The sequence below is a fragment of the Lepisma saccharinum genome, chromosome 26 (assembly GCF_977018435.1).
Source record: "Lepisma saccharinum chromosome 26, izLepSacc3.1, whole genome shotgun sequence".
Classification (NCBI taxonomy): Eukaryota; Metazoa; Arthropoda; class Insecta; order Zygentoma; family Lepismatidae; genus Lepisma; species Lepisma saccharinum.
In genome coordinates, this window is record NC_139254.1 from 12,411,071 (window position 1) to 12,423,698 (window position 12,628).

At 41.0% G+C, this 12,628-nt stretch overlaps 1 protein-coding gene across 1 annotated transcript in view; it reads right to left on the minus strand.

Moving 5' to 3' along the window:
• LOC145979830 (transmembrane protein 59-like) overlaps positions 1-12,628 on the minus strand; it is a 168,692-nt gene that overhangs the window by 11,310 nt on the left and 144,754 nt on the right. Inside the window, exons 4-5 of the mRNA XM_083112856.1 lie at positions 11,110-11,323; positions 7,741-8,030 (exon numbers count right to left, since the gene is read on the minus strand). Coding sequence (XP_082968982.1) covers positions 7,741-8,030; positions 11,110-11,323 — 504 coding nt within the window. The remainder of the gene's footprint in view (positions 1-7,740; positions 8,031-11,109; positions 11,324-12,628) is intronic.

The following is a 12,628-nucleotide window of genomic DNA, read 5'->3' on the forward strand; positions in this document are numbered from 1 at the left end:
GCCAGTGGCCGTGTGCACCTGGAGGGTGTGAGAAGTGATGAGGATGGGGCAGGTCTTGCACCTGGGTCGGTTGCATTTATGGGCAGGGGGGTGTTGGATGTGTGGTGAAGGAGTGTTGTGGACCAGGATGTTTTGGAGGTTAGGGGGGCGTTTAAAAACCACCCTGGGTTTGTCGGGAAATATGTTTTTGGTTTCGGGATCACTGTGGAGGATTGGGAGAAGAGAGTGCAGTGTGTGCCTGATTTTGTTGAGGTGGGGATGATATTGGGTGATGAGTGCAGGTGGGTTGGTGGCAGCAGGTTTCTTGGTGGTAGTGGTATGTGAGGCAGCTCGTGATATTTGCTTGGTGACCAGGATGGAGGAATATCCACGGTTAACCAGGGCCTGGTGTAGGCGGAGGTTATAATTCTGGCGGGAGGTGGGTGAAGTGTTCAGGCGCTGTCCCCTGAGGGCCAGAGAGAATGGATTTGCTTTTTTGGTGTGGAACGGGTGGGAGCTGGAGAAGTGTACCACATGCAATACCTACACTTAAAAGTCCAGGAACCCATAAATTCTGGTTGTTAAAAGTCCAGGAACCCATAAATTCTGGTTGTTAAAAGTCCAGGAACCCATAAATTCTGGTTGTTAAAAGTCCAGGAACCCATAAATTCTGGTTGTTAAAATTCCAGGAACCCATAAATTCTGGTTGTTAAAAGTCCAGGAACCCATAAATTCTGGTTGTTAAAAGTCCAGGAACCCATAAATTCTGGTTGTTAAAAGTCCAGGAACCCATAAATTCTGGTTGTTAAAAGTCCAGGAACCCATAAATTCTGGTTGTTAAAAGTCCAGGAACCCGTAAATTCTGGTTGTTAAAAGTCCAGGAACCCGTAAATTCTGGTTGTTAAAAGTCCAGGAACCCGTAAATTCTGGTTGTTAAAAGTCCAGGAACCCGTAAATTCTGGTTGTTAAAAGTCCAGGAACCCGTAAATTCTGGTTGTTAAAAGTCCAGGAACTCGTAAATTCTGGTTGTTAAAAGTCCAGGAACTCGTAAATTCTGGTTGTTAAAAGTCCAGGAACTCGTAAATTCTGGTTGTTAAAAGTCCAGGAACCCATAAATTCTGGTTGTTAAAAGTCCAGGAACCCATAAATTCAGGTTGTTAAAAGTCCAGGAACCCATAAATTCTGGTTGTTAAAAGTCCAGGAACCCATAAATTCTGGTTGTTAAAAGTCCAGGAACCCATAAATTCTGGTTGTTAAAAGTCCAGGAACCCATAAATTCTGGTTGATTGATTGACTGAATTAAAATTTGTGGGTGCGTCAGCACTTAAGGCCATTTCGCACCCTTCTATGTATAAGGGGAAATGTCTCCTTATCTAAAATTCTGACTTAAAATTTAAAAAAGGGGTGTAGATAGCCCCTTGGAAAAAACTAAAAGTGCAAGGTTGTAAAGAGACCTGCACGAGACAAACACGACACATTAAAAAGTCAGAAAAAACAAACTAAAAACCTCCTTACAGACGGTGGAAGAGTCCAGCTCTTCGCAAAAACCTAAAAACATGGGATAAAATACTGCTGTCATCACCCAAGAGGGATGACAAACAGCCGGAAAGGTTAAAAGTCTGCCGGAGGTAAGCAAGATCGACACATTCAACGAGAATGTGTCGGATGCTTAAAATAACATTACAAGCACGACACAACGGAGGGTCCAGCCCTTGGAGCAGGTGACCATGCGTTAGACGGCTGTGTCCTATACGCATGCGGGTAAGAATAACTTCTTCTCACCGAGAGGGACGGGATGAGGAACGCCAAGCACCTATGGTGGGCTTAATAGCGTGAAGCTTGTTCCCCGTTTCCGTATCCCACTCGGCCTGCCAAGTGTCAAGAAGGCGACAACGGAACATGTTCTGCAGGTCGCTAGCAGGCAAAAGGTGGACGAGAACATCGCCATCTGCATCAGCAGACTTGGCGGCAGCATCAGCTGCTTCGTTCCCCTGAATGCCCACGTGGCTAGGGACCCAACAGAAGTGTACATCCGCACTGGCTGATAAGGACACAAGCCGTCTGAATATGCGTTGCGCTACCGGATGCCGGGAATACGGCGAATCCAGGGTCTGCAACATGCTGGTCGAATCACTGCACACAAGGACTTTCTTCAGACCATTGACGTCTGCAAAGTCCAGTGCCTTTAGAATGGCGTATAACTCTGCTGTAAAGATGGAACACGCAGGATGAAGCGAGTAACTGGAACTTTGAGAGTCTAGGACGAAGGCGCAACCAACTGATTCGACTGTCTTGGACCCATCCGTGTAAAACACATTAAAATTGGGGTGCTTCGCACGAAGTTCTAAAAACCGTTGCTGGTATACAACCATTGGTGTTTCTGCTTTTGGAAGAGCAGTTAGAGAAAAATCGATGGAAGGTGCAGGAAACTCCCAGGTAGGGAGAGGCGGAATGAGTGGAGAGACGCCAGGAAGATCACTGTCAACACCAAGTGCTGACAGGATCTCGTCTGCACGAACACCAAATGGTCTAGTGACACTAGGATGGAGCCGATACCTTTCCAGCCTATTCATGTCTGAGATGGTGTGAAATGAGGGATGTGAAGGCATCGAGCGAAGATGGAGGAAGTAGTTCACTACCAGCCGCTGTCTTCGCAGAGACAGCGACGGCTCAGATGCCTCTACGTACAAACTGGCGATAGGGCTGGTCTGAAAAGCACCAGAGCACACACGTATACCAGCATGGTGGACGGTGTCTAGGATGCGAAGTCTAGATGGGCGGGCAGAAGAATACACAACACATCCATAATCAAGCTTCGACCTGATGAGTGCACGATACAATTGAAGCAGTACCGTCCTATCAGCACCCCAGGAAGTATGGGATAAAACACGTAAAAGGTTGAGAACTCGAAGACAAGAGAACTTTAACTGGCGAAGGTGAGGTAGCCATGTTAATTTCTTATCGAAAATGAGGCCCAGGAAGCGGACCTCATTCACGAAGCACAGGGGAGATTTCCCCATGTACAGGTCAGGATCGAAATGGCATGTACGTTGACGACAAAAGTGAACACACACGGATTTTTTGGATGAGAAGGTGAAACCTGTTTGGGAGGACCACTCAACCAAACGGTTTATCGTCAGTTGGAGTTGACGAGAAGCTGACGCGAGATTCCGTGAGCGACAAAAGATCGTGAGGTCGTCTACATACAGAAGACCATGTACAGGGGCAACAATGCTCGCCATAACACTGTTCACTGCTATGGCAAACAGAGTCACACTTAATACGCTGCCCTGCGGGACACCGTTCTCTTGTTCTTGAAGATCCGAAAAGGAGTTCCCAACACGTACGCGGAAAAAACGATCAGATAAAAAGTTTTTAATAAAGTACGCCATATGGCCACGGACGCCCCAAGAATGGAGCTGCTTTAGGATGCCAAAACGCCACGTTGCGTCATATGCTTTTTGGAGGTCAAAGAAAACTGCAACTAAATGTTCCTTGTTGAGGAATGCATCCTGAATGTGTGTTTCCATCTGAACCAGATGGTCCAGTGTGGAACGGTTGGAGCGAAAACCACATTGAAAATTACTTATCAAGCAGTTTTCCTCCAAAAACCAGGTGAGACGCTTGTTGATCATGCGTTCCATCAACTTGCACACACAGCTAGTTAAGGCAATAGGCCTGTAACTCGAGGCTGCGGTGCGTTGTTTACCTGGTTTCAGGATGGGAACAATAATAGCTTCTTTCCAGGAAGTGGGGAAAGAGTCCTCCAACCAAAGCCTGTTGAATACCGCCAAAAGGAAATTTCTTGCTCCAATGGGCAGATGACGAAGCATCTCATAGTGGATCTTGTCCACTCCAGGAGCTGTGTTCTTAGAATCTCGAAGTGACTGATCGAACTCCCGTTCAGTGAATGGAGAGTTGTATGGCTCGGTGTTATGACTTCGAAAAACTAGAGGGCGTCGTTCCTGACGTTCCTTCTCACGGCGGAAACGTGGTTCATAATTTACAGAGCTAGACGCACCAGAAAACTGCGTGGCCAAGATATTAGCTATGTCTCCGGAATCTGTGTACAACGTCCCATCGTGCTCCAGAGCGCTCAGTGGAGTAGATGCACCCCCCTGGATGCGACGTACTTTGGTCCAAACGGCTTTCGACGAAGCCTGCTTCGTCAGAGAAGACACGTATTGGACCCAGCACGCCTTCTTACTGGCTCGAATGAGCTGACGGGCACGGGCACGTTTAATGCGGAACTGCTCGAGGTTTGCGGCAGTGTGGTTCCTATTAAATCGATCGAGAGCATGATTGCGGTCCTTGATGGCTGCACCGATCTCCGCAGTCCACCAGGGGACTGGGCGTCGCCTAGCAGGTCCACTGGGATGTGGAATTCTGGTTGTTAAAAGTCCAGGAACCCATAAATTCTGGTTGTTAAAAGTCCAGGAACCCATAAATTCTGGTTGTCAAAAGTCCAGGAACCCATAAATTCTGGTTGTTAAAAGTCCAGGAACCCATAAATTCTAGTTGTTAAAAGTCCAGGAACCCATAAATTCTGGTTATTAAAAGTCCAGGAACCCATAAATTCTGGTTGTTAAAAGTCCAGGAACCCATAAATTCTGGTTGTTAAAAGTCCAGGAACCCATAAATTCTGGTTGTTAAAGTCAAGGAACACATAAATTCTGGTTGTTAAAAGTCCAGGAACACATAAATTCTGGTTGTTAAAAGTCCAGGAACACATAAATTCTGGTTGTTAAAAGTCCAGGAACCCATAAATTCTGGTTATTAAAAGTCCAGGAACCCATAAATTCTGGTTGTTAAAAGTCCAGGAACCCATAAATTCTGGTTGTTTAAAGTCCAGGAACCCATAAATTCTGGTTGTTAAAAGTTCAGGAACCCATTAATTCTGGTTGTTAAAAGTCCAGGAACCCATAAATTCTGGTTGTTAAAAGTCCAGGAATTCGTAAATTCTGGTTGTTAAAAGTCCAGGAACCCATAAATTCTGGTTGTTAAAAGTCCAGGAACCCATAAATTCTGGTTGTTAAAAGTCAAGGAACACATAAATTCTGGTTGTTAAAAGTCAAGGAACACATAAATTCTGGTTGTTAAAAGTCCAGGAACACATAAATTCTGGTTATTAAAAGTCCAGGAACCCATAAATTCTGGTTGTTAAAAGTCCAGGAACCCATAAATTCTGGTTGTTTAAAGTCCAGGAACCCATAAATTCTGGTTGTTAAAAGTTCAGGAACCCATTAATTCTGGTTGTTAAAAGTCCAGGAACCCATAAATTCTGGTTGTTAAAAGTCCAGGAATTCGTAAATTCTGGTTGTTAAAAGTCCAGGAACCCATAAATTCTGGTTGTTAAAAGTCCAGGAACCCATAAATTCTGGTTGTTAAAAGTCAAGGAACACATAAATTCTGGTTGTTAAAAGTCAAGGAACACATAAATTCTGGTTGTTAAAAGTCCAGGAACACATAAATTCTGGTTGTTAAAAGTCCAGGAACACATAAATTCTGGTTGTTAAAAGTCCAGGAACCCATAAATTCTGCTTGTTTAAAGTCCAGGAACCCATAAATTCTGGATGTTAGAAGTCCAGGAACCCATAAATTCTGGTTGTTAAAAGTCCAGGAACCCATAAATTCTGGTTGTTAAAAGTCCAGGAACCCATAAATTCTGGTTGTTGAAAGTCCAGGAACCCATAAATTCTGGTTGTTAAAAGTCCAGGAACCCATAAATTCTGGTTGTTAAAAGTCCAGGAACCCATAAATTCTGGTTGTTAAAAGTCCAGGAACCCATAAATTCTGGTTGTTAAAAGTTCAGGAACCCATAAATTCTGGTTGTTAAAAGTCCAGGAACCCATAAATTCTGGTTGTTAAAAGTTCAGGAACCCATAAATTCTGGTTGTTAAAAGTCCAGGAACTCGTAAATTCTGGTTGTTAAAAGTCCAGGAACCCATAAATTCTGGTTGTTAAAAGTCCAGGAACCCATAAATTCTGGTTGTTAAAAGTCCAGGAACCCATAAATTCTGGTTGTTAAAAGTCCAGGAACCCATAAATTCTGGTTGTTAAAAGTCCAGGAAACCATAAATTCTGGTTGTTAAAAGTCCAGGAACCCATAAATTCTGGTTGTTAAAAGTTCAGGAACCCTTTAATTCTGGTTGTTAAAAGTCCAGGAACCCATAAATTCTGGTTGTTTAAAGTCCAGGAATTCGTAAATTCTGGTTGTTAAAAGTCCAGGAACCCATAAATTCTGGTTGTTAAAAGTCCAGGAACCCATAAATTCTGGTTGTTAAAAGTCCAGGAACCCATAAATTCTGGTTGTTAAAAGTCCAGGAACCCATAAATTCTGGTTGTTAAAAGTCCAGGAACCCATAAATTCTGGTTGTTAAAAGTCCAGGTCCCATAAATTCTGGTTGTTAAAAGTTCAGGAACCTATAAATTCTGGTTGTTAAAAGTTCAGGAACCTATAAATTCTGGTTGTTAAAAGTTCAGGAACCCATAAATTCTGGTTGTTAAAAGTTCAGGAACCCATAAATTCTGGTTGTTAAAAGTCCAGGAACTCGTAAATTCTGGTTGTTAAAAGTCCAGGAACTCGTAAATTCTGGTTGTTAAAAGTCGAGGAACCCATAAATTCTGGTTGTTAAAAGTCGAGGAACCCATAAATTCTGGTTGTTAAAAGTCCAGGAACCCATAAATTCTGGTTGTTAAAAGTCGAGGAACCCATACATTCTAACAGGTTGCATTTGGTTCCATGACAGGACCGGAACCAAGTTGCATATTGTTTCATTTCAATACCGAATTTAGTCCTAAACCTTGGAAAAAGGTTTCAGGACCGAACTGAAGTGATATAAAGATAAAAAGGTTCTTTACAGTCCAGAACCCATTTACCCTTGGTGATTTTCTCTCCTGAACTACAATTGGACCTTTAACAACCCTGGCTTGTAGTCATGTTTTTCATATGTATTATTTCACAAAGCTGAGAATAGAACAATTTGTTGTTGAATTTACCAATGCCAAGTTTATTCAACTACATCCTAGTGTTGCGAGGAATCAAGATCTCTCGGAGTTCTCTTGTATGTACAGTTCATTTACACATACCTCCCCTACTCCGTATATACATCTTTCCATTACAGATCCGATAACCCATGCTCTAAGTTGCCTTTTCCCCCAGGACACAGAGAAATGCACTTATCAAGACTTCACTCTATGAGCACACTACTTAGCATAGTGCTAACCCACCCCTGCAGTTTATCATGCAGGGGTCCCTACGCCGTCCGCTTATTAAGTGCAGTACATCTTATTAGAGCTACGAGCACACTATTTAGCATAGCGCTAACCCACCCCCGCATTTTATCACGCAGAGGTCCCTACACATACAGTGCTTACTCTCTGTGTGTCTCAATGCATCCATAAAAACTGTCTTAATCCATTGAGGGACAGCCACTTCTGGTCTGAGACCGGTGAGAATATGAGAGAGCGTAACAAGTCGGAACCCGGCCTTTATACCTCCGACAAACGACCCACCCCCAACCACCGGGGCAAGCTCCTATTGTTACCTTTCAAACAGGGAAGCAACTGTTGGCTTCCCCGGCTATGGTGCAAAAGGTAGCCTAGGCAACAGCATTTACAAATCTCCAAACTTTTACACATATACCGTACTTTCCATTTTGCAAGCTGTGCGTAAAAATCACACAGCACTAAGGTAGTTCATCAGCATTGGGGGTGATGAAATTATGATTGTGCAGCCTGAATATTAAATCATCAACTTACCAAGCGCTTGTAATTTGAATGATCCGGTGAGGTTGAAGCAGTAGCAAAGCAGAGCCACACAAAAACCATTATAGACATGAAAATTGTAGCAGCAAGCAGCCAACGTGGCAGGCCCGACTTTCGGGAGACACAGCCAAGCCAATCCAATTGCGCAGAACCCCCGGTCTCCTCCATCCTCCGAGGTATATCAAGGTTGGGTAGGGTCTTCACGTGCTTCTCGGGCAGGCGGCCATTGTTGTTCTCTTCCAGCTGTCGTAAAACTGCAGGGTCGGTCAACAAATCGTCGTCTCCTTAAACCAAGAGAGAAAAACAGCTGTAGGATACTTCATTTTACAATAATGAAATTAACCAATCACAATGCTTTTTGAGAGTTATAAATATGCAGTATGAAATTCCAAATGGTCTATATGCCTAAGGAGTATCCTGTAACGTATTACTTGCATGAAGGGTGTGGTGAATGACCAGACATCAAAGTAATTCCCCTTCTATAGCAATTTCTGGGTGCTGTAACTGCACTAAGGTGTTACAATAGGCAGACATGATGTGGAAGCCTGCCGATGAACCAGGGGTGTCCATCCCTCCTTACGGCCAATGGTGGATCCTTCCCGATCATGTCAGAAGCATGTCCACTACTAACCTTACTTATTTAACTAACCTCACTTACTTTTAGCTTTACTGAACACTTTACTTGATCTGCCCCTTCCCATTCTTCCTTTTCTTCATCTAACAGACTAAATACAGTGCACTTACATAACAAAAGTGACTATGAACCAGCTAAAGTAAATGAATTACTAAGGAAATAAATTCTGATTCTTCCCTCCAACACCACCTCATTGCACATATCGCATCATGGTGCCAAGGTACAAACTTTTTGTACATGTTAGAAGACATATATACATGTAGAATTTTATAATGTTCAGGAAAACGCTCCCAAAAATTTTCATGGCACAGTCTGTGATGAACATCTAATTTACAGAGCACACAAATTGTGAGCATCAGACATTAAGGATTGTTGGACCGAGAGTGTGAAGTTGTCAAATATATGTTACAGGACCCTGTCCTCTCTATCTCACTCAGCTGTATCCACCATTATCAGTGGAGAAATAATCATGATTACTTTTATCTGTGGTTAGGGTTCTTTTGCTACTTCTTAATCACGGCCATCATGATAGTCCTAGTCTGTTAATTCTATTACAAAATATACAGCAGAATATAGCAACCTGGAAATTTTAATGCTTATTTTCTTGAAATTTGGTTACTCCTTTAAGAAGATATCATGGATGTCCAAAAGGGGGGCATGCCCTCCCCCCCTCATGGATAATTAATGTTACCATAAAATTATATATTACTAGAGCCCGGAAGTTCAGGCATTTATTTTCGTTAAAATAGGCAGGCAAAAAGGCATTTATAATGTGGAAAATAGGCACTAAAAATGAAAAAAGGCAAAATAAACCGAAAAGAGGCACATTTGGAAGTCGCTTACTTTTATCCATAATTTCTGGCAAAATGTTAAAATCTAAATTGGGAAGAGCATTTCAATTTTTTCCATCTTGATTGCACATAACTACAAGGTGCTTTTTAAGTTCTCAACATTCATTGCTAGTCGTCTGTCAGAGAGAATGTTTTTCATAATAGAAAATGATCTTTCACGAATTGAAGCCGCTTCATTTTCTGGAAGAGCATCGATCACCTCACTGATTTTTTGAAGGTTGTTAGCATAATATATAGCTGCCCATCTCATCAAGACTGGTTGTGGAGGTAAACTAAGCTCAATCGCAACTTCCTGAAATTTTCGGGTTCGAGAGGGAAATTTCAGAAATATCTTCTTTGTGTTCGAAATCAACCTGTCCACTTCAGCAGCCAATCATGCACAAGAAATGTTAACAAAAAAGGCAATATCCTAACTCAGCATGAAATACTTTTTTCTCACACTTTTCTCCTTCAGCAATGTTGAAACATGCGTGAGTTCAATATTACTTAAATAAGGCGAAAATTATTCACATAATAAACGGAAGAAAAATAAATGCCAACAACGTTTTTTGGGAGAAAAATAATTTATATACACACTTTTTTTAAAAAATTGTCATATTTCATTGAAAAAGGCAAAAAAAAAGGCATTATAATTAAAAATAGGCAGTGGGGTCCCAAATAGGCAAAATAGGCAAAATGAAAAGGCTTCCAAAACATTCGAAACAACATAAGAAACGTATATCCAGAAAATTTTTATCAATATATGCAGTAGATAAAAAGAGGCATTTTGCCAAACTTCCGGGCTCTATATATTACATTATCAGACACAGTAATTTATGTTAGTTATTGGAAGGATGTTGCTTTTACAGTTATGACCCACATTATCTGTAACGGCAGTAATGAAATGGAATTTTCTTTGTTCTTTCCTCCTTTTCCTTAGAAATATATATACTCTGTCCCAGAAGTTTCTAGAGCAAGCGAAAAAAAACAAGTCTTCCACGCAAGGAGCAACTCGAGAGGGCTCAACAAATTAATGCGTTAGAGGGAAAGATTGCATGGAGGGGCAACACGATTGCAGCTACCAGCCATTTGCAGTAGTGTGCACAGCTTTGCTCCATCCACTCGCTTTCTCCCCTTCTCTACTGTTATGTAAGAAACGTCCCTTAAACTATTTCATAGACCTCTACAATAAACTACCACAAGATGTGAGGAAAGAACCAAAATTGATGATATTCAAGCACAAGATAAAATCACTGCTTCTGAAGCATGTTTTTTATTCCATAGCTGAATACATGGAAGGGACTTTTACGTAAGACAAATGTACATAATGTAGTATAATCACATATTATTCTTGTAAAATTAAATGTCAAATGAAGGTGGATAATTAGTATCACCTAGAAGTAAGCTGTAATGTTCTGTATCTTCTCATGTTATATTTTTTTGTGATTTTGATATAATACCAGAGTAAGACCCAATTTTTTACAATTTTTGGTTACATATTTTGTATTTGTAAAATCTATTAATGTAGTATTGTATTGTAATGTAAGTATTGACATGTCCTATATTACCATGTACTGTAACTTGTACACACCGGTAGTCCTAAACTAAACTTCTCCACAGACTCCTGGAATAGACCGTATACATAAAATGACCCCCTTTTTACATACAAATATTAACTTAATTTACAGGGTCACCTTGTGTTGTAAAGATAACTTTACTGTAAAAAAAATAGTAATTTTGAAAAATGCTGAATAAAACTGTATTTTTGTAATTTGCAGCAATATATTTAAGGTTCTGGTAATTGTAAGAGCATAAATGCTCAAGTCCAACTTTTTACATAATTTTGGCACATATTTGGACAAAGAAATGCACAGCTAAGTAAAAACACTTTCATCTCACCTTGAATACTGAACTGAGAAGAGTAGCTTAATTTTGAATCAGAGATGAATTCCGGTTCAGCCTCGGCCCTCAGAATCACAATACTGCTGCTGTTGTCTCCATCTTCTGTATACACATTGAAACCAATGTTGAGGATCCCACGCAGTCGACTCAGCATGTTCGAGCACAGGTTCACCATCAGGCCAAACGGGAACAGCTCCCCGGCATCCTCCATCTGCAAATACATACAGTACACTCTGAATATATTTACATGGGAAACTATGATGAAGGAAATAACTTTCCTATTCTATGCAGTCTTCGGAAAGTTACTTTTCAAAAATAACTGAGTTGCAGTTACACATTTAAAAAGTAACTCAGTTACAGTTACATGTACTTCAAAAGTAACAGTAAGCAATTTTACAGTTACTTTCTGCTGGAAATTTTCTTGCAAACAAATTACACATGATCAATTGTATTAAAATAATATGTAAAGACTCAAATGTGTTTCATTCATGTTTCTGCAGCGATGGCTGGTGGCTCAGAAGTTAAGTGAAAGAAATGGGGTAATATATAAAATTAGATCAATAGTTACACATACTTATTTTACCATTGAAACTCACATATTTCTTGCATACCAAATCGATCCTTATGTCCTAAAGGCTGCAAACCTGTCACTGATGTTCTTGTGAAACGGCTGCTTTTTAACTGTTTCTTTTTTCTGAATTACAATATTCGCTAACGAAGAAAGTCTCTCTTGTGAAATTGCATTCCTGAGGTATGTTTTTATCTGTTTGAGGCATGAAAAGCTTATTTCCATGGGACGTATAAAATTCACATTACAATATTTACAGTATTTCTTAATTTCTTTACTAGCATTGATTCTTAGTGATCTGGTAGGATGTCCACAATGTAAAACATCCTTCTTATCTTCGTCTTTCCAACGAGAAAATGGGATTTCTAACAAAATATACACTAAATCATAAACACGATTCATATTTATCTTAAAACTGCAGAAAAGGAAACGACATATCTAATAATACACAGTCAGTTCAACTCCTTGAAGGCAAGTGCGGTAGGTTGCTTTTTCTGCCCATAGCTCAGCAGTCGCGTAATAGCAAAGCTTGCAGCCCAAGCAGAGACATCACGGTTGTCATGGCAACAAGCATAGCACAACTACCTTTGTGTGCATGGATATCATTTCTCCACCTAGAGCTCTGCACTTCCGGATGGATTGGTGCGGCAGAAGCGAGTGTGCAAGCCACTTAACAGTCTACAATGCACAAATATGTTTCATTTAATACAAACATTTTGTACACCAATGTGGTGAAGTGTCACTGCCCTACTTCACTGGAATAACCGCCATTGCTAAAATCTCCTTACCAAGGTTAAAATGGGTGGTCAGCACATATAAGGACAACACACACCCCTAAATAAGTTAATACTGCCTCTAGGTCCAGGCGCCAGAGCCTCGTTGGCCTGCTTAAATGAATTTTACCAGGATGCACTATGTAGAAGTGAAGTTGACATCTGAATGCCTTCA